The sequence below is a fragment of the Pinus tabuliformis genome, chromosome 1_2, assembly GCF_031772625.1.
Source record: "Pinus tabuliformis cultivar Carrire ecotype Pingquan chromosome 1_2, CPIR1, whole genome shotgun sequence".
Classification (NCBI taxonomy): Eukaryota; Viridiplantae; Streptophyta; class Pinopsida; order Pinales; family Pinaceae; genus Pinus; species Pinus tabuliformis.
Window position 1 is genome coordinate 378,668,490 of NC_142298.1, and position 23,693 is coordinate 378,692,182.

The 23,693-nt window shown below is 38.9% G+C and overlaps 1 protein-coding gene across 1 annotated transcript in view; it reads left to right on the forward strand.

Annotated features, from left to right (window-relative positions):
- Positions 1-23,693, forward strand: part of RPL3P (ribosomal protein L3 plastid) — a 121,388-nt gene that overhangs the window by 53,258 nt on the left and 44,437 nt on the right. The window contains exon 3 of the mRNA XM_089395229.1: positions 23,352-23,456. Coding sequence (XP_089251355.1) covers positions 23,352-23,456 — 105 coding nt within the window. The remainder of the gene's footprint in view (positions 1-23,351; positions 23,457-23,693) is intronic.

Genomic DNA, 23,693 nt, shown 5'->3' on the forward strand with positions numbered 1-23,693 from the left:
AATTCTTGAGGATTTGTAGGTAAAACAAGTACAATCAACTGCACTCATGATTGACAATACTTTTGCAATAAAGTTGGCCAAGAACCCAAAGTTCCATGATCGAACGAAGCACATCAATACTAAATATCATCTGATTCGACATCATGTTGAGGCCAAAACAATCCATCTCCGTCATTGTTCCACTAATGAGCAAATTGTAGACATCTTCACCAAAGCACTTGGAAGAGAAAAGCTTGAACGATTCAGAATGATGCTTGGACTCACCAACATCCCTTCAGATTAAGGGGGGGAATGTTGACACCTAATCATGAGGATTGGGTGAATGTAATTAATGTAAATAAATAATAAGAAATATGAACAGTCATCGGGAGATGAAGTGAACAGTCTCTCCCTCATGTATATAATAAAGACCAACCTGAAGGAATAAGATACAAATTGATTTGGTGGAGTTACTGCCTGGCCTGACAGATTCTGATCACAATTTTCGTGAATCCATTTCCGGATTTCCGGAAACGGATCCAAAAAAATTTAAATCCTTTGGAAACGTATCCATTTCCAAATCTAAAGTTTCCGATTTTTGAAATGGCACAAAAACATTTTTACAGTGTTTCAGACAAGAATAGTATCCGTTTATGTATCGGAAACAAGGATCCGCGTTTTTGAAAAATTCTTTAGGAGTTTCCAGTAACTTTGGCGTGGAGTAGTGGCAAGGGAGGTCGAATCAAGAAAGAGGAAGAGAAGGATGTGACTCTAGCATCTGTGGGACAACAAGGGAAGAGGAAGAAGAAGGACATCTCCAATGTGAAGTGCTTCCGTTGTGGGAATCTCGGACATTATGCATCCCAGTGTCCTAGGAAGAAAAACAAGGGAGAGGCTTCCGATTCAAAGGCAGCTCCAGCTAAGGTAGAGAAAGAGGTCGAGACTGATGACGATTGTGCCATGAGTGCTCATGCACCTCTAGGGAAGAGGTGGGGAGACATCGAGTTGTAGTTAGGAGGTCTACATACTAGGGGCAGGATCCTTGAGGTGCCCAAACTCTTGGATCATATCCGGCCATATGAGCCCTTAATGACAGTAGCAGGATGACATGGGTCGGGTGGAGCAAAGTGTAGTGGAGCAGTAAGGCAGTGCTTGGGTGCAAAAATCTGAGGCAGCACAATAGAGGTTGTAGCAGTGCGAGAGGCACAGAGGTGTATATAGCAGCCAATGGCAACATAAGGAGCACAGGATAGCAGCAGAGGCAACTTCAACATCACGAGGCTTTCAGACTACCTGAGATGTCCGTATTTGGGAGAAGTCAGTTACCTACTTCTCGGTAATTGAGTTGCAGTGCAACAATTAGTAGTGGCAATGCTAAGGGCATCATGGGCAGCATATTGAAGGGAGCTGTAGTACAGATGTAGCAATGGCAGTGGCAGTGTCATGGGCAACAATACAGGAAATAACAGTGCAGGGGATGTGAGGCAGCATGCCAAGCATCAACATAGGTACCGATGCGGAAGATCAGTGTGATGTTTCTATAGTGAAGCATTGCTAGAGCACATTCCTTGCTAAGAGGGAGTGTTGATTTCTGGTAACATCGAATGTGCTCTAGCCATGAAAATTGGTGGAGTGGCTAAAGCGCATGAGATCTCCAAATCCCAGAAATCGCTTGGAGAAATTCTACCCAGATGAGGAGATTAAAATAATTAATATTTTTAATGGGGTCCTAAGTATAAACTTAGGAACATTAAAATATTAATTTGTATTAATATAATTTTGGGTTAAAAGGTTCCAAGAGACGAGGATCAAGCCAAATATAATCTTAGCCATTGATTAGGGACTTAATCTCGGCTGTTGAAGACTCAACAGGAAAAGTATAAGAGGAGGCTTGAGGGTCAGTTGGAGATACACCAAATTGATCAGTCAGTTCGATTTTCTGGAGTAGGGTTTGCTGAGAGAATCGAACCAGTGATTTGTTGCAGCGAGGGGCAGTTCAGCACGAGGCCGAGAATACATAGCAGAGAGGCAGAGATAGTACTAGAGAGACAATGCAGAGCCTGGGAAGGCTGACGCAGAGGCAGCTGGGGCTGACGCAGTGACTGAGGAGGCCAGCGTGGGTGACGTAGAGGGCTGACGTAGAGAGCCAAGTGGCTGACGCAGAGGTAGCAGTAGTTGCGCAAAGGCTAGTAGAGCTGACGCAGGGTCAAGGGGTAGCGCTAGAGATTTTCGTGGGGCAGACTGGAGTTGAGAGGGTAACGCAGTCCCTAGAGAGTGACGCAGAGTAGTGGATAAGCCTGGAACAACTTTCACTGTCCAGCTAAGGAGCTGCTGTGGGATCGATCATCTGGTGGCTGATCAACCAGAATATCTGTCTCGAGGAGAGGTACTTTTGCCAAGGAAATTCTCTGAAGGGTGAGCCATTTCTGGCACCCTAGTTGTATTCAAAAACTGCATAATAATAAAACCCTGATATTTGCTGCATCGGTTTTCCCGCATTGGGTTTTTTCGGGGATGATTGTCCAAAAATAACGACGTCCCTTGTGTGATTGCCTCAATTATTTCAGTTGCTGATCTGTATATGTGTTAAGGCTGCATTTGTGTTTATTTCGGTATTTATATTTGTAAATAACTTGTTAATGAACAAGTAGAAGAAGATAAACTAGATAACGCAGTAGGAATTTTTGACGCAGAGAGCCAAGTGGCTGACGCAGAGGCAACAGTAGCAGCAAGAGAGGAAGTGACACGGTTGTTGATTTGTGGTAGCATCAGATGTGCTCTAGCCTTGAAAATTGGTGGAGAGGCTAAAGCACATGAGATCTCCAAAACCCAGAAATCGTTTGGAGAAATTATACTCGGATGAGGAGATATTAAAATAATTAATATTTTTAATGGCGTCCTAAGTATACACTTAGGAAAATTAAAATATTAATGTGTATTAATATAATTTTGGGCTAGAAGGTTTCAAGAGACGAAGATCAAGCCAAATCTAATCTTAGACATTGATTAGGGACTTAATCTCGGCCGTTGAAGACTCAATAGGAAAGGTATAAGAGAAGGCTTGAGGGTCAGTTGGGGATACAAGAAATTGATTAGTCAGTTCGATTTTCTGGAGCGAGGTTTGCTGAGAGAATTGACCTAGTGATTTGTTGTAGCGAGGGGAAGTTCAACACGAGGCTGAGAATACATGGTAGAGAGGTAGAGATAGTGCTAGATAGACAACACAGAGGCAGCCTGGGTTGACGTAGAGGTAGCCAAAGCTAATGCAGGAGCCTGGAGGGCCAGCGTTGAAGACCCAGAGGCTAGCAGAGCTGATGTAGAGCGCTGAGGAGCTGTGCTGGGTTCGTGGGGTAGACTGAGTGTTGGTGAGCTGACGCGGAGCCGTAGGAGGGTGACACAGTCTCTAGTGGGTGACACAGTTCCAGAGGGAAGCTTGGAGCAACTTTTGTTGTCCAGCGAAGGAACAATCGTTGTGGGGCTCGTCATCCGATTGCTAATTAGTCGGATTATCTGTTTCCGAAGAGAGGTACTACTGCTGAGGGCACTCTCTGTTGGGTGAGCCATTTCTGGGGGCGATTGTCCAAAAAAATAACGGTGTCCCTTGTGTGATTGTCTCAGTTATTTCAGTTGCTAATCTATATATGTGTTAAGGCTGCATTTGTGTTTATTTCGGTACTTATATTTATAAATAACTTGTTAATGGAAAGAACAAGTAGGAGATAATAAACAAGATAATGCAGTAGGGATTTCTAATATGTCAGACTTAGAAATTTCAACAATTGGAGTGTATTGTTTAATCACTCATCAATCACTCTCCATATCAATAGTTGTTTCTCACCCTTCATCCCCCTTATCCTCATAATAGGTACAAATAGTTTCTTTGGCACTATGTACGACCTCATACAAGTAGCCCATTGCGAGCTTGTTTACATCAACCAACCGAAGAACCTTTGCCAAAGGTTCAGTAATGGCACACACCTCCACCACTCCTGCCAAAAAGTTCTAATATGAAACTAGCTTGCATATGGCCTCCCAAGGTTTGCAGCTAAAAGATAAAGGAAGACACTCTAAAAGAAACATCTCTTCACATCCCTAGGAGAAGTCAAAAGATATTAAAGAGTTATGATGCTAGTGGCCAATTGTGTAATGGCAAGACATACCAACTCCTTGTTATTGGTGAATCCTGTCATTAAGCTAAGCATAGGTGCATGATTATATATAAATTTTGTTATGCTCTTGGATGATTTAACAATATCCTTCACATAGGATATTTTCCCTATATCCTCTGATATCAAATCAATATAATGTTTAGCACAAGGTGTCCAAAACAAGTTAGGATACCTCTCCATAAGCAAAGTGCTAATAGCAACATAATTTGTAGTGTTGTCCATTATGACTTGGACAATGTTCTGTGGACCTACCATTTGAATGAACACGTCCAACAACTCACATGATATTTGTGCATATTTGATATGTGCAATGAGTCAAAATTTTCTTAAACATTGTCCCTTTGGGACAATTAACCAAGAAGTTATGAAGGGTCCTACCCTGTCCAACCATCTGACATCACAGTGCATCCATCGTGTTCCCATGATGCCTTAAACTCCTCCAATCTAACAGTGCCATCGACCTTTTTGTTTTGAAGAATAGGCCCTCAACTCATGATAAGGAGCTTTGTACGATGGGTCAATGGTACTAACACCATCAAACATAGGCTGGTCGAATGCAGTGTTCTTGGCAATGCTGAAGGGAACATCACTCCATAGAAAACATCTACCCACCAGCTTGTCAGCTTCTTCCTTTTTCTTTTTTTCAAGCATTGACCTAATAGAAGGTTGTGCATTAGGTGTGGTTCTAGGATAAAAAAATGATGAGGTAGATGAGGGGCTGGGTGGAAGGTGATGTTGAAGAACACTCTCACTTCTCCCCACTTTTCCCCTTGCAACTTGATTTCTCACTGCTGCCCTGTTCTCTTTGGTTGCATCCTTATTTTGCAGTGCTTTGGTGGCTATACGGATGAATTTTGGACTCAAGCAAACTCCTACATCATGTCTTGGAATTTTTGCAAGGTGGAATTTCACTAGGGAGATTCCCCATCACATGCTTCCCACAACTTGCAATAGAAATTTTGTGTTTTGAACCCCCCTTGGGTTTACCATATTCTCACGCAGGATCCAAAATTTTCAGCATTTTTAGTTTTCAATGTAATGAGTGAACCTAGGGCACAAAAATAATATGGAAAAAATTAAAATCAACATTTTTATAATCAAAATGCGAAAGTTTTTCATCAAAAAGGACATATCTGAAATTTACATAAACATTAGATCTCCTACGGTCCAATTTTTTTTTAAAGAAAATTAAGGAAAATTGATAGGCATGCAAAACTTATAAAAATTTTGTAAGAAAAAAAATAAAAGAGTTGGACATATGTGCAAATACACCAGCAGCTGTGGGAAGTTGGGAACTGGTTGGGAAACCCTTTCCACTCCTCAATAAATCGATAATAGCCAAAAAAAACTCTTTCCCAAGCAAGATGCTGAAAAACAAAAGGGTAAAGGAAACCCCAGGAAAGATATGAAAAAAACAAAAAAGGGCGGAAATTGATGCCCATACCTGCAAGTGTGCCCATGGTTGAGGAAAATCAATCCCCACTCATAAAAATCACAGTGATGGCAAAGATAAATGGTGTTCTCCTCCTCTTTGGCTCAAGAAAACTTGCTCTCCTTTGCTCTCCAATCGCTACTCACTGTTTGCAAAATGAGACAGAAGTAGAAAAAAAAGACTGTAATTGCCCTTTGCCCACAGCTGGTGATTTTTTTCGTTGACTTGTGATTTGTTTGAGAAAATCATGATCTTTTTGTGTTTGGAAAAATCAGCGATTTTTTCAGTTTTGGCCAAGTGAAAAATCATGATTAGCCTATTTTTTGCGATAAAATCATGATGTTTGCAATACTGGTTTTCACAATGCTTGAGTTTGGGAGGCTGGAAGAACTGGATGTGGATGACTATTGGAAATCCATGTACAATATGTAATAGGTAAGATCACCCCAAAAATGAGAAGAACAAGAGCAATAACCACAAGGAAGAGCCCTTTGAAATGTTGCATTTCCCGTTGTTTTGACATTGAGGCTTTTCTTGCTGTAATGTTATGTTGACTTGTGATTTGTTTGAGAAAATCATGATCTTTTCGTGTTTGGAAAAATCAGCGATTTTTTCAGCTTCGGCCAAGTGAAAAAATCATGATTAGCCTATTTTTTGCGATAAAATCACGATGTTTGCAATACTGGTTTTCACAATGCTAGAGTTTGGGAGGCTTTTCTTGCTGTAATGTTATTGCTGAAAACACAATAGTTAAATCACCAGAAACCCAAAAATGGAACCCATCACAAAAAACCCATGTTTTGAGCTGCAATTTGTACAACAGATTTAGATTCATTGTGATACAAAAGATCATTTGGAAAAATTATCATATTGTCCAATCATTGATGTCCATTGTCAAGACTCAAGGCTGAAGATACATGCCAGAATGTCCCTGAAATCTGCCAAAAACATCTCTGAAATTTGTTCAGAACATCCCTGAATCTTGTTTGAAATGTCCCTTAATTCTGTCTGCAATGTCTTGGTTATGGCAATCAGGTCCCCCAGCCGCTTATGAAGTCCCCATCAGTCTGGGGACATTTCCTAAGGTTCCCCAAGTCCCTGAAATGCCAGAACAGCAGTTAAGTGTTTTTCTGGGGGGGACAGGTCCCCGTGCAACAGTCACATAGTAGAAAGGCTCATTAGCAGATGTTAATTCAGGATACTGAGGATGGAAAGTGTAATGGATGTCAATACATTTAGAATAAAGCAGCTTTTAAGATCAAAGTGGAGCAGATAGAGAAGCATGCACTTTGGAGCTGGAAGGTGGCATGAACATCAGGAATTTTCGACAGCTAAATACTGTGTTCATGGGCCATTGCTCAAGAGAGGAAATTTTAGGGACACTTGGATAATTAGGACACATGGCATGGTGCTGTTGAATACCATACCATTTGCCTTACATGACTATATTTTTTATGAAGGAAAAGGTTAAGGTGACTTACAATGGGGACCCTTCCTCATTTTGTTTGGGAGAACTATGAACTTTTCAGCCAGAAGAAGCAGTTTGGTTTACAGAAAGATTGGAACATTTTGGATACATAAATTGGGGGCTAAGGTTGACATGTCTGTCCTCTTTGCTAATGTTGGGAGGTGGTGAGGGTGCGGGCCATTAGACCCTCTTATTACATGTGATTATATCTTAATAGCTGTAATGTAATAAATACACGTTTCCAGTTTTTTCCCCTTTCTGGTGATGCAATGATTCAATGATTATCAATGTGGAACGCTTCTATGGTGTTCAGCATCATGTTTTGTCTTGGGGGTTTCAACAAAGATTGCTTGTCATGGAGCTGTAGCAGACATTAGAAAGAGAATGCCCATACTGCCTCCTCAAATATGCTGTGGCCAAACTCCTCCATGGAGAGTACTCAAATCACATGATGTACAGAATTTTTTTTATTTCCAAGTGGAGTGGCAGCTTGTATCAGTGGACTTTTGTTCAACAAGTTATATTCAGTGAAAAGTTGCTGGAGACAAGTTCTGGAGGTAGGTCGATCACGCATAATATACATATCCAGTGCAAGTTTACATCAGAATTAAGAATATAGAATAGAGTATAATATTCCCCATTCTGTACAAATAACAATGGTTTATTGTTGAAGAGATAGTCAACTTTGAGATATAACAAGTGGATGTGTGTGCAGTGAGGGCAATAATGGGAGGTAGATCTGGGTTTCAGACATGGATCCCCTGAAAGGGGAAGTCAGGCTTTGTAATTGATAAGAAGTTGATTCTGACACCAACATGGTGTGAGTGGATGTGGGAGAAATATGGGCATTGAACTCACTTCAAATACAGAAACACAGTACTTGCCCATTATCATAAGAGAAAATTCATCCAACTTATGAAATCCAACAGTCAACTTGTCCATTGCATTTGAATGGAGAGACCTTTAAATAGATAACTGATCCTTCATATGCTTGAACACTTTAATGTCAGTGCCCATTTTTCTAAAAAGAGAATGCACCCTAAATAGATGTTACAAATTTAGTGTGACACACTAAATTAAAATAACAAGTGATAAAGAACAAATTTTACTGAAAGACATGCCACTATAAGACAAACCATAAAAAAACACAACATTTAAGGTGTATGATGAGCACAAATAATTCTTAAATCTTAGACTGGACTGTTCATTAATCTGCATATGTATGTTGCTAGTGACCTCAATAGCAGTCTAATCCAGGATAAATGAATAAAGCAGTGACCATTTATGTACTTGCATGTCTTATTTTGTCCATGGATTAAATCTGTGTGTTTAGGACTCTACTAATTGATCAGGGTTTCTCTGATCTGCCTTTGAACCTCCAATATATTCATTCTTCACTTTTTTCTTCCCAAGGGAAATCTTGTGGGCAACCCCCGAGCACTTCCCCACATTTCGTGGATGGCACACATTGTAAAACTGTTGGCACAGGGTACAGCACCTAGTGAGGCACATAACAAAGGCAGCAAGCACAGGGGGTCGATTCTTTGACCTCGTGCATGAAGCTCAAAGCTCTTAAACACTTGAGTCTCAAGCTAGCCCTATGGGCTTATATTCATACTTCACCCTTGGAAGCATTAATTACAAATTTACACAATCATTCCCCAAAGCATTGCCATTTTTGTTTGTTTATAATCATTTTAGATTCTCGTTTTTTGTCACAGACACTCTGAGAAACGGTTTCATTGTATATATATGAAAGTGGAATGTTTTAAAAGATAAAGAAAAAGCACCATTCTCAGATATTATTTGTTGACAATATTGGCTCTAGAAGATAATGATACCTTAACAGGTATAGTTCTTCACCTATTCTCCTTTTTACCTCTCAGGTTCTCACTAGGTGTAAAAGTTCTAAACAGAAGGGTGAGACTTTAACGGCAGCTCTAGGCAGGCCACTCACCTCAGTTGCTTTGCCTTTATCAATTTATACTATAAATGGTCCTAGTCAAGGGGGGCTTCCCTGAGGTCAACTAAGCGCAGTGTGTTATAGTGTATGGTGGGAGCAAGAGAGAATTTAGTGTTGTTATATTCCAATTTAATGTATATAATCAATATCTTTAAATTCACCACTTAAATCGGATTTCCAATTAGTCTTAAGAGATTTCAATGACCCACAACACAAGGATAAATTAAAGTAAGTAAACTTAATGATTATATTAGAAGATAAAATATCAATTCCAAATCTGTTGATGAGACATTTAATGCAGAAATTCCAGATTTAAAAGAGATCTTAAACAACTTTTTTATTTGAGATAAACAAGTGACAAGTTAGGCTTTGATCTAACAAATCGTTTTAGATTTTTACCAAGAAAAGGAAGCTTTTATAAATGAACATGTAAGATATTCTAAGATCTGATTTTAAGATGTATTTCAAGATGGATTCTAGATTTCAAAGCAGCTTATCAAATGCCTTTAACAAAAGATGAAAGAAGTGAATGCCCTTAACAAAAGATGAAATAAGTGCAAACTAGAAAAAAGGGCTGAGGTGTCTAGGATTTTTAGGTCTGCCATCCGCAATTCTTATCTCAAACCTGTATGTATGATATTAGTATATTACTATATGCCAAACTCAGATCTAAAACAGAAATTTAATGTCTTTTTAAAAGATTTATAACCAGCAATAAGCAAGAAGCCCAAACAAACAAAATGCCTAGGGTTTTCTACTAGAAAAAGAGGTTGATTTCCCATTTTGCTAATTAGAATGAATTCAAGTCTAATTTTTATGATTTTTACCTATGAAACACTCAGATTTAAACTAGAAATCAATGTTGCGAAAATTGTTATCGGGAGTAAATTGGCGAGGGGAAAAAATTGGAAAAATCAGGAAATAATCGGGAAAAAATCGTAAAATACAAAAATATTCATTTTTTTTTCAATTTTTTTAATATCTAAAGCATCTACAACATAAAATAAATACATTGACACATAAATATGATAAAAGAACTAATATATAAGATGTGTAATATCATTTCTAGTGCTAAATCACACATAACAGTGAATCATGTCCTGAATAGTAAGTCCTGATTCCTGAGTCCCAACTTAGCTTCAAAATATCAACAAAAAATATAATAATGTATATCATATCATGAGTCATAATGTCATATACAATGAAATGAACTAAATAACTAATACTACCGATTTCCTCTGCCCCTCTTGCGAGAAAATGCAATAGCTTTCCCTTTCCCTCTAGATGTAGATGCCAGTGGAGTTGGTAGTGGAATTTGCTGTGATCTAGAAGCTGAAGAACTAGGAGCTACAGGAGGTAGACCACGTCCTCTATTGGTGGCAGGGGTAGCCTGGCTAGGTGGTGTCACCTCCTCCTCTTGTTGCTCCTCCTCCTCCCCCTCTACGCCTTCCACTACCTCCTGCTCTAACCAATCATCGACAGACTCCATGAGAGGCCTCTTAGCCTCAACCCTCCATGTAGCAGTGGTGTCAATCCCATCCAATGAGATGGCCTCCATATCAGGTATCCTCTCAAGTTGCTTCACCCACAATCGAAGATTGTAGTAGACGTAGACCATGTCATTAAGTCGCTGGGTCTCCAACCTGTACAAAGATCATAAAATAATAATTATAAAAAAAATTATTTAATGAATTCAAAAAATTAATTGGAAATTTGGAATATTTTAAGTTTTAAGTTTAACCTGTTGCGCTTCTTGTTGTGTATTTTTTCAAATACACTCCAGTTGCGCTCGCATCCTGAGGAGCTACATGTTTGGCTGAGGATTTGAATGGCAAGCTTTCGCAGATGGGGTACTCTGGCACCATAGCGAGTCCACCATGCATCTACAACAAAAATACAAATAAGATAAACATAAGAAAAAATGAAATTTGAAAGTTGAAGCAAAGTATGAAGTTATGAACTTGAAGAGACAATGAAATTTGAAAATACCTGGCATTGTAGTTTTCTATCAGTTACAGCCATTTCAAAGCCAAATGTGCCACTTGCCATCCTGTATATCTCCATTTCTTTGGAGATTTCTGCACGTTTTGCTAGAGATCGCACCATCCTTTGAACACAGGTTAAGAATCCATCAATGATCTCAGCATCAAATAAGAACCCACATGGGTAAGAAAATGCGGGGTTCAGGTAGATCCCTGCAACATGAATGGGACGATGGAGTATGTTGTTTCATCGTTCATCAATCACTTCCCATCGGAGGGGTTGTTTCTGAAACCCCTCATCTCCCTTATCATCATAGTAGGCCCGAATGCCTTTGGCCCTATCCATGAACAAATAGCCAATTGCGGGCTTCTTACCATCAACTAATCGAAGAACCTTTAACAAAGGTTCAGTAATGGTGCACACTTCCTGCACTTCCGCCCATAAGTCTTCCTGGTATGAAACTAATCTGCATATGGCCTCTCACTCTGGTTTGCGGTTCATTGTCAAAGCACGCCACTCCTCTGAAAGAACCATTTTTTTCACATCCCACATAGAATTCAAGAGGGATTGAAGAGATATGAAACTAGTGGCAAACCGTGTAATAGCAAGGTGCACCAACTCCTTGTTGTTGGCGAATTTTCTCATCAAGCCAAGCACAGATGCCTGATTATATATAAATTTTGTAATGCTTTTTGATGAGTCAACAATATCTTTGACAAAGGAAAATTTTCCTATGTTCTCCAACATCAAATCAATATAATGTGCAACACAAAGTGTCCAAAATAAAGTAGGATGCCTTTCCATAAGCATCCTGCCAGCGACAACATAATTTGCAACATTGTCCGTTATGACTTGGACAAAATGTTCAAGGTGTCCAAAATAAAGTAGGATGCCTCTCCATAAGCATCCTGCCAGCAACAACATAATTTGCAGCATTGTCCGTTATGACTTGGACAAAATGTTCTGCATCCACCTCCAAAATAAACACATCCAGCAAATCACATAATAATTTTGCATCTTTGATATGTGAAGATGCATTAGCAGATTTCATAAACATTGTCCCCTTGGGACAACTAACCAAGAAGTTTATAGGGGTTCTCCCCTTTTGGCCGGTCCAACTATCTGACATCACAGTGCATCTTGTTTGTGCCCATGATGCCTAAACTCCTCTAATCTTTTGGTGTAGTCAACCTTTTCCTCTTGAAGAATGTGGCCTCTAAAGTCATCATAAGAAGGGATTTTGTACCCTGGGCCAACAATTGCAATAGCATCAACAACAGGCTGGAAAAATAGATTATTCCTTGCAACACTGAAAGGAATATCACTCCAAAGGAGAAAATTGCCCAACAACTTGTCAGCTTATTCTTTCTCATTTTTTGAAGCATTGAAGTGATAGATGGTTGTGAACCAGGCATGGTTCTAGGAACAAAAAATGATGAGGCAGCTATAAGGTTGGTTGTAAACATTGATGCTGAAGTAGAACTAGTGCCACTTCCATATTCACCTCCTAACACCTTCCCTGTTAGTTGCTTCTTCAGTTCTGCTTTGGCCACTCTCTCTTGCTCTAATTCTTCCAATGATCTCATGGCTCTTCGGATGATTTCCACATTTGTATTGCTGCAAGGTCCTACATCATGCCCAGGGATTTGTGCAAGGTGATACTTCAATCTTTAAACCCCCCTGACATATGCTGCCCACACAACTTGCAAGACAAGTTCAATCTATCAAACCCTCCATCAGGTTCACCATATTCCCACAAAGGGTCCAATTTCTTTGGCATGTTTGTAACTTGGTTGAACTCTTGAGTTTTAATGTAAGATGAAGTTTGAACTTTGAAGTTGAACCTATGGCACAATAAGAATTGCAAGTTAAGTTACAAAAATTAGAAAAAAAATTACATACATGACACAACACATTGAACTTTTGACAAATAAACAAAAAAACCTCAACTCAATCCAAAATGAATTTTCTCCACTCTATGCAACAAAAATGAAAAAAACACCATCAAATTCACTAAAAAATCTTTGCTAAACAATGGGTTATAGAAACTCAAGCAAAAACAAGAAAAAACCAAAACAAAATGGCCAAATTTGGTGCCCATACCTGGAAACCACAGTTTGCCGGAGAAATTTGATCCAAAGACAAAGTTTTCTTGCTTGGGATGCTAAAATCTTCAGGCTTCCTCTTCCTCTGCCCTAGTAGACGCCTTCCAGGGTTCCTCTCCTCCTCAGTTCTCAATCCATGCTGCTGTCTGTTCAAAATGACAAAAAAAATTCATGTTTTCCCTTATAAAACGCGCTGTCCGCCACCCCTGCGATAACTTCCCATCGAATCGCGATAATTTTGAAATAATCGCACTTTTTTGAAGTTATCACGATTATTTCACTGATTTTTTGGAAAAAAAACTACGTAGTAATCGAGTGAGTTTATCGGGGATTTGAAAAATTCCCGACTTTTTCATGTTATCGCGATTTTCGCAACACTGCTAGAAATCAATGCCCTATTAGAACTTGAATCAAAACACACAATAGGGGCCCCAAACAAGTAAGACACCCTAAGGTTTTAGAGTAATTTTTTGGGATTTGTTTGAGGGAATAAAGTCAAGCTTAAGATTTATCTTTGGGGTTTTTATGTCTTAAATGCAATTTGATTTCTAAGGTAATTTTCTGCAGTGAAATTCTAGATTGCAAGACAAAATAAAAAGGGAAAAATAGAGATGAATTTTGTATTTTTGGGTTGGTTGAGAATGGAAGAAGACTAGTGTCTTGCAATGTTTTGGGCTTTGGGGTCAAGATGCACCTTTAGGGGGGGGGGGATTCTTTGAAAGATCTAAAGGGCAAGTAGGGCTATCAAAACATGATCCTACAAGTCCTAGATCTAGTAAATGGTTTGCTACAAGTAATGGAAGGGAGGGACTTTCAAGAATTGTACCACCTCCAAAACTACTAGGGAGTGCTCTTGCCTGAAAGGGAATGAGTGTTGCTTTTGTTCACATGGAATAATAGGGAAAAGGCTCACACACCTCAAACAAGGAAACAAGAGATATAACTTACCTCTCCAACATAGCGATACCACTTTACAATGCCCAAGTAGCTTTTGACAATTCCAAACATACAATAAAACTTTTACTAGTATGCTCCAAGAATAATTTTCCATGTTTTAAGAAAGGTTAGTGATCCATCACTTGAAGAACCTTAAACAGGCTTCAAGCCAACTTACAAATGAGGAAGAGGCTCTTATTTATAAATGAAGATTGAACAACCTCTACAATAGAATAGCATTAGATATATACAAAAGTAACTAATATCTTCTAACGAACAAAAAAAGATCTAGTCAACAACAATAAAATATTTTGACTAACCCCACATGTACAATAAATGATGATAGATGCCTCTAAAAAGTGGACATTTTCCTCAAAAGGGAAATAAACATGGTCAAAATATAATAGACTCCCTCATCTAGGGAGGTTGATGTTCTCAAAATGATCCACAAGACTCACACACGTGGATACAACAAAATATGAAGGTTGCCCCTTCAAAATACTCCAAGTGCTCAAATTATCCACACGTGTGAGCTAGGTGCTTCCCAAGGTGGGCCACTCCTTTAAATCATCCAAATCCTCCTTAAATGATGCTAAATGAGTGAAAGGTCAGCATGTGTGACCCTTAAATGTGACAACTTCAGTCAAATGATCTAAAAGAGCAAGTTAACCTCTCCAAATGAGTGATGATGTGCCACATGTGGCATCCAAGAGAGTGTGCATGGTCCTGTCACAACACCCAATGCGTGTCTCACAATGCTCTAGGTAGTGTTTACAATGCTCAAGGCAATCATGACAAGGTAGTGATGGATCTTGATGCAGGTACACAGGTCCCAATGTAAGCACATTAATCTCGAGGCAAGTACACAAATCCCAATGCAACAGAAATAATGAGTCATGTCTCAATGCAAGTGACATTAGGTGGAAAAGCATCGTGTCATCTTCTAACTTCACAAAACTTGTAGAATTTATACCACTTTCCAAGATTAACCATGTTAGGGACTAGTGTAACAACAACTGGATCGAAACTGGCAAAATCGGCTAGTTTGATTGGTTCAAGGGTTGTACTAGTTTAGTTCAATATGCCTAAATTACTGAACTAATTGCTTTTGCATAGTCATGGCTAGTTACCACTAATTTTTTTTTTTTTAAAATCAATACCTACTCCTTGTGACCATGACTAGGGATCACTAAAGGTCAAATTACAATCAAATAATAAAAGTGAAAGTAGAGAACCTAACCCTAGTATATAAATGGTAATAAATTCTTAAAGTAAAAGGATAACAAAAGAAATATAAATAAGATTCCTTTGACTTAAATTTTTAACATTACCATTAATTGTTTCAGAATGTTTGAGAGTGGTTTCAACCTCATTGCTCTTCATATGGAGAAAGTGGAATTTTAGATCCCATTCAAAATTCATTGGACTTAAACAACTTTCAAGTTGTTGATGTTTGTAGGCTGAGCAGGTAATTTTGCACAAGCCTCAGTGTCTATGCGTGCAAAAGTTGCCCTAAGTCTCCTTAGGACACTTGCTCAAGTGTGGGTAAGTTGATAATGTAGCTTAACCTAAATTTAAACCTCAGAAAATCACGTGATTAATATGTTGGCTAATTGAGCTAAAGAAACATAGGAAGAGTAAACTTTAGTGACTTTTAATCTCAATTGTTGATTTCAATGAGGCAATATCTAATATTGAGCATTAGTGACTTTGGAGATTAGGGTTAGGGATTTAGCTCAATTTATAGTTATAAAAGCAAAGCTAAGTAAAGGAGAAAGGCAAACCATACAATAGCACCAAACATTGAGAGATACATCTTAGTGGTGAGTGGAGGACTTAATTCTAGTTTGTTGGGTTCGAGGAAGTACAACATTGGACATCCAGATTCCAGATTAGCCAAGGAGATCAAGGACAGATCTAGAGCTTGATCTGCTGGATCAGATCCAAGGTATTTTGTAATTGTTTTTTCTTCATTTAGGCCATTATCTCAAGATGGGAGCCCAAGTAGGTTCTGATTTAACAAACTGTTGATTAGGCAAATTTGTTTGTGTCACTTGTGAGTGAGATTGGTGTAATTTTGCTTTCAGTAATTGTGTTAAGGAACTAGTTGTGCATTTATTCAGTAGATCTATAATTTGCTAGGTTAATAGAATGCCAAGTGCTACATTTAGGAAAGCTTAACATGGTATCAGAGCTAAAACGCTAAAAACTAATCTTTGAATCATGGTTTTAAAACTTGGTTGGGTTGAATATCTACCTAGTCAATCCGGTTGGTTTATTAGGCTTCGAGGTCAACCCGGCAAATGACCTTGGTTTGGGTCGAGGTAGACCTTGGTTTGGTACCAAATTGGCCATGAACCGTTTGGTTTGGTACCTAATCGGCATGAACTGGTAAAAATCAGCTTGTTCCACCATACCTCAGGCATGTCATTGACAACTCGCACATGTGCGACTATAAACCCACATAGAGCTGTTTAGGGTGACTGTGAGTTGTTTTTTGGGAAACTGGGGGTTGTTTCCCTCTAAAAACAACCCCTCCAAGCCTTTAAAATCATACATTACCTCTCATTTGCCTCAGACATCTCATTTGGAGTTATGGGGGTTGATCCTAATGCAGATCTGGTAGTGCCAATGGAACTAGAACAAGTATTTGAATCAATCAAAGACAAACAACCAATGGGAAGCATTAGTCCTGCAACTCGACCAATACGTGCTTCTATTAGGTATAGTTTTGCTATTGCTATTACTAATAGTAAGGTTGCAGAGGACTCTTTAGACTCTGAGCCAAATGATATTTATGTAGCTCCTATTGATGACCCCTTGTCTAGTAGTGGTGATGAGTTTGACGAGGAGTGATCACGTTGATCACTGATATGTAGACTTGTAGTAGGCCAGTGGTCCAGTGGCTTGTAGCATTGTTTCCAGACTCTGGAAGCCATTTAGAGCCTCATTGATTATGTATTTTGTTGCTAATATGTATTGCACTCGGCGCCATTTTGTCTCTAATCATTTGGAATCATGGTTATAAATCTTAAAAATATTTTTTTCATTAAAAATGAATTATTTCATGTATTTTTTTAAACACTGGTTCATTAAGATACGACCAGTTTGATTTTTCTAGTTTTGGTTCAAAAATCGACTTGATAAGTGGGTTGGGTCGGTTATCAGTTCTAGTTTTTAAAACTATGATTTGAATCACGCTAGAAGCCAAGATTGTATAGAGATCATTAGAGCTAGGTTTGGTCGTGATCATACGAGGTGATAATAAACAAAAAAGGGGTCCGTTGTGCATAGAGGCCAAGAACACACAAACCGTACATTGTATGATGCAAGTAGTTGTTGCAGCGAGCTAGCTGAAAAGGAAGAAAATCTTAGGGGTTGTACGAGGTATGGCATAATAAGATGGTTGAAGGTGAATTTTGAAGTAAAAAAAGGAAAATAATAAGAAAAGGGGCTATTGGCTACGGTGGTTGACAGTTGACCAACCTATGGAAGCTATTACTGTCCAATAAATAAAAGGCAGTTGGTGGGAGCAACATACAACAGGTTGGGGGTGGCCACATAAGGAGGAGTAGGCTTGTGCCGAAGAAAAACGGACAAGGGAGGTAGTCATCGTAGTGGAACTCACCTAGATTTGTAGTAGGTTGGGGATGGTCAACCGGTACTGGAGAGTCAACCAGGCCAGCCGTCACACATGGCAACCATGAGCAGAACGAGCTATTGGATGTGGCTGCAATAGGATTGATCAGGGAAATAGTTGGTAGAGGTCAGGCAATGAGGCAGGGGGTTGATATAAAATGAGTTGGTAGGAAAGTGAATGTGGAGAAGGTAGATCACTTACCGATGAGAGCTCAGAGGTGTGATTGTAGGTGTTGGTAGAAAGCGCACCAGTTGGGGAGGCTGGTTGCTGTGGTCTACACGAGGTCTGAGCTTGAGGGGTTGGGGGGGGCATAAGGGGATCGACAACATAGGAGGAATGTAGTTTTGGGGTTTAGTAGCAATGTAGGGATTGTTGACAGGTTTGCAGATGTGTAGAGTGCTAGAGCTGAGGTTGGGAGAGACCAATGTTTGAGGTTGCAGAGTCTATAAACACTACGGAAGAGATGGGGACGTACGTTGGGCCGTGGTGTGCATTGTAGAGGATGCAATAGAGTTGCCACAAGGGTGTATTGTGTCAAGCTAACAATGAGGTAGTGTGGGACAATAGTGGGATGCGAGCACAACTAACAGAGGGTATAACTGAGAATAATCTGCAGAGGATTGGGCCACAAAGCATAGATGCGAGAGTTGGAGCTGGTTGTGGGTATTGGTGGATGGAAAGACAGGGCCAACAAATAGGCGCCAACAACCATGTCAAATCATAACCAGTTGTCATAGAGACATGGGCAGGTAACTCCCAGAGGAAAAGTGTCATAAAAATAATCATTTAGTTTGTCAAGAAGATTGGAAGATGCGAAGTTACCCTTAGAGGGAGAGAGGAAGATTGTACCAGTTGGAGGATTGGCAACAAATTATTTTGGTGGGTGCCTCAAAGGATTGAGACAGATCCACAAGGGAGATCCTAGGAGATCTATAAACCAACAATAGTGCTAGAAGGACTTAGCACAGGGGCTATGGTAGTAGACCAAAGGGTTAGGAGAAAAGCCATGGTGAAGAGGGATGTTCAGGAGAAAGAGGCTTCTAGGAACAAGTGCAAGGGGAACAAGTCTTCGAGGATACTTTTGAACCAGGTGGCAGGGAAGGCTTCTAGTTCAAAGGGAACAACCATGTTAGCAGATGCAGTTCTAGGATTGGAGCTAGTTCCAGGTGGCAGAAGTACCTTTCTCGTTAAGAGGGAGTGTTGGTGTTTGTAGCTCGGGAAAGTACTTCTTCACAGGCCTAACTGTTTGGGTGAGCAAAAGTCGCCCAAAGTCTCCTTCAGAAACTTGCTCAAGTGTGAGCAGGTTGCTAATGTAATTTAGCCTAAGTTTGAACTGAGTAAAATCATATAATTAATTATGTTGGCTAATTGAGCTAAAAAAACTTAGGAAAAGTAAAGTAATTTATTTTTGATGATGTTTTATTCTCAACTGTTGATCTCAAGTGAGACAATATCTAATCTTGATCATCAATAACTTTGGAGATCGGGGTTAGGGATTTAGCTCAATGTAAAGTTATAAAAGCAAGGTTAAGGAGAGGAGAAAAACACACCATACAATAGCACAAGACATTGAGAGAGATATCTCAATTGTGAGTGTTGAAGGACTTCATTCAAACGTGTTGGGTTTGAGGAAGTGCAAAAGTGCGCATTGGAGATCTAGATTTTCCAAAGAGATCGAGTACAGATCTAGTGGGTCAGATCCAGGGTATGTTGTAATTGTCTTTACTTTAGTTTGGCCATTATTCGAGGACGGGAACCCAAGTAGGTTTTGATTTGATGAAAATTTTGACTGGGCAGAATGTGTTTGTGTCACTTATGATTGAGATTGGTGTAATTTTGATTCTGCTAATTGTGTTAAGGACCTAGTTGTTGGAAATATGGTAAGCGATGGTCGGTATTTTCATCATGTGGAAAATGCAAATTTAAAATTTAATATTTTGCCTCCAAATAATTCTAGCCAGCCTCTTATTAATTTAGGTTGGCTGAACCCCCAAGAGGCACCCATTCGACCCCCCTTTGAAGTCTATATAAAGGAGAGTCTTCGTCCTCATTCAACACATTGATTCTTGTCTTGGTTATCTCTGATCCAATGAAGTTGGGAGCAGAAGGAGGGGGCCGAAAATTTGAAGGAGGGCATGGAAGTTGACTTGGCACATTGGCTTGGCACTTGATCTTGTTTCTTGGTTATTGGTTTGGCTGTTATCTTGATATGGTTGTTTCCGTTGTAATGATGAATTGAACTCTCTCTCTTTCATAATGAAAGACCTTTTTGGGTTTTCCCCTTGTGGGTTTTGCCCTAGCCTCAGGCCTAATTTCTGTGTCTCTTGCCGCATTGCCTCATGGCTATTTTCTACCGCTCTTACATGTTTATTTGGTTGATATTTTTCTTTTGTATAACTGCTTAATGATATTGAATGAATGTTATGTGGAATTAATGCAAATTAAATCATTAGAGGTAGTTATCATGCTAAAGAAAAATTGTTCTAGCTTGTGACCAAGGAAAATCAACACTAGTTGTGCATTTATTCAGCAAATCTGTAATCTGCTAGGTTAATAGAATGTTGGGTGCTAGGTTCAAGAAAACTTAACATGAGATTTTCAAGATTGGCGGGATTGCAATGTTCTCATTGGATTCTATCATGTATGAGGGTGTGGAACTAGCATTTAATTAAGAGCACCAAGCTCTCTATGTACCTCGATGTTGGTGGCATTGATGTTGAACTCCTCTATCTTGACCTTTGTAAAATGTACTCTTCACTCAAGCAAAATCATTGATTAGGAATGTTAAGCTTTCTCTATCTTATTTTAATGCTTAGGCGCTGATACTCATGATGAGAATCCCAATATAGGTAATGATTTTGATCATTTGTAGTTATTTGTCGTAGCATGATTTTTTTTGGACTCTAGAAGCCATTTAGAGCCTCTTTGTTGATGTATTTTGGTTTAGAGATGGATTGTAGTTGATGCTATTTTTGTTATATGCAACTTCACTTGCTATATACACGAGAATATTTTATATTCTTTTTGGTCGACTGGTTTTATGGTCTAGGTTTTCCTGGTTTTGGTCTAGTTTAGGTTTTTGTGGTTGATCAATTCAATTACCAATTCGGTTTGATAGCCTTGGTGGGGACAGCATCACCGTCTCTTACATGTGACAACTCCTAAGACAAGTAGTAGTTCCTAGGACACTAAGTGAAGAGTATGTGATGTAATGGATGTTATGACAAAGTCGGCTAACTTCATGAGTTGACTTGCATAGCCACATAAGATTTGTTAAAGATATTCATCCACATGTTGCTTTAAAGATGAGGAAGCACTTTTTTTGTTTTTTGTTTTTGCTACATCAACCTTGAAATTATAGCTCTATGATCCACTATTATAGCTCTAAGGGAGATTATGATCCACCATTGTACACCAACACAAATAATAACAATTTAGAGTGTTATGACCCATTATTAGGCTTCAGCAATGTTCACCATGGCCATCACAAATACATGAAACACTATCACCATATACGAGCAAGAAAGAAAAAGATGACAGTATCCAATACACCAAGGCTCATGATTATAATCATCGATAGAGCTGTGAGGTGCTCATCATGTGTAAAACATCGTCATAACTATGCAAAATCAACTGAACCATGCTATCATCATTGGTGGGGATATCCTCTATGCAAAGAAGGCCATCATGCAGCAAGATCTTTGACATAAGCTCTAGAAAACCAATCTGAACTGCTCATGATCAAATGTGAAACAGAATGTCATGCCACTAGGACAGTGGTGCTCATACTAAAATCTCTACCTTGTGATGAGATTCGTGTTTTTAAATCAATGCATTTGTAGTTAGGGTTGATTCCTCTTACTTGATAATTACTTGTGAGAGTTTGTTGGCCTTTCTAATACTTCTTTATATCTTTTTCATCAAACAATTACCAAAACATAAAATGCATGAAGATCACAAGAACAAAGAACATAAGATATAGGCTCCAAGCCGGGGCAAAACCCAGTAAAATTCTTCTCTTCTTATAGAATCAGATCAAAGTGAGACATCCAAGACCCAAAGACCAAGACCAAGACCTCCTCAAGCACCAAGTCAGCCCTCCAACAAAACCTTCCTCAAACAAGTCAAAGTCCACAAAGTCAACACAAGTCAAACCTCATCAAATCTGGTCCAGCTCAGAATTTCGGCCCTGCAACTCAGAATTTTGGCCCTGCAACTCAGATCTGAAATTCGGCCCTGCAATTTTCGAACCTGCTGTTCGTACAGTTGCCCCTGAAACTTGCACATGTGGGCAGGAACAAACAAAAATTCAGAATTTTCCTTTCTTGCTTGGCTTTCTCTCTCTTCCTCGGCCTTCACACTTCTTTTCTTCTTCTCTTGCTCAGAGATCAAACTTGTGTGTCAAGTGTGCAAATGAGGATGAAGTCTCTTCCTTTATATAGCCAGCTAATCGTTCGTGGCCCTTGTCATTATCCCACTATCCATGCATGTACTTCCATCTTCACTTTCTCATTTTTTGCTTGCTTCTCGCATCCATGTGGTTGAATTAGGCCTCTTCTAGGCCGTCTTCTTCTCAGCAGGACTGACTTGGCCTTGGGGTTCAAATAGACTTTTCTACAGTCAATTAATAATTTTCTTTTGTTACAAATTGTCGAAATAGGACTTTGACATATGACAAAATTTCTTCATGACTCAAATAAACCCTAGAAGCATGAAGAACATGCTTGACTAGAAAATAACAATAATAATAATTTTCTTTTTCTTTCTTTTGTCTTTTCATGAAATATATATTGATACAAGTACAAATACAATTATGAAGACCAAACCTAATTACATTTTCCAACAGATTGCATGGTTACCTCTCTTATAGTATGAGGGGTAAGAGACCCCCAGTCTTCTCTAGAGGTGTTTCTGGCCAAAATAAATATCTTTTTAAGTGGAACATTTGTTAATAAAATTTTAATTTCTTTGAAACAAGCTTTACTTACAACCATGGAGGTACACTTATTTTTGTCTTGGGCAAACTCTTTTTGTACGATCCTTTTTTGTTGTTGGTTCTAAGTGATAAATAAAGCTGTGTAGCCATTTTATTTCTTTATATGCAAGGAATTTATTATGGAGTTAGATTTTTCTGGGAAAGTTCTTGGAAACACCTATAGCAACTTTTATGCATATGTTCTATGTATGCTTTCACATTTTAAACAAATTTGCTATCTTCTGTCATGACTTTTGTCTTCTCTATCTTGAAGCTGTGTTTATAAAATTTTTAGGTAGCTCAGCCCATATTTTTATGTGTTTACCAAGCTGCTTGATTTTGTCCATATGACAGTGGTGGAGTAATTGCAATAAATATTACTTCTGTTTACTTCCCAGAGGATCTTATTCATACTATTTAGCTAAAATGATAAGTTAGCATGTAATTCTCTTATGTAAAGTTGTTTATAGAGTATAGGTAGAATTTATTGTTCTTTCCCTGTCGCTCTATTGTGATGATCAAATGGCCTTTCTTTGTCTTTGAATTTAGGAAGGCTGTTGTTTTCTTTCTAAAAATAGAATGCTAAGTTCTCATTTTCATACTTTATTTCACATAGGGATTAATGACTCAGATTGATGTGTCAATGTGTATGTCTCTGCATTACTGATATAATGGCTTGGTATAATGTTTATGTGTAACAGGGTGGAATGAAAAGGTGGGGATTTGCTGGGGGACCGGCATCTCATGGTGCATCTCTATCACATCGAAGTATTGGGTCTACTGGTGGTAGACAAGATCCTGGAAAGGTATCTGTTTAGTACTGGAAATACGATATTTGTTCCAGTCATGTTAGTTTGCATCAGGTTATAAAAATGAACAGGAATTGTACAAATGTTCTATGATTTGTACGATTTTGGTTGTATATAATGGCCTTTCTGGGTTGTGATTTGACCATTTTTTGGTCTTGTGGCTAGTTTCATTTCCAGGGCTTTGTTTGATGGTTTATATCCTTTGATCTCAGAGACTGATTAAAGCATGGTATT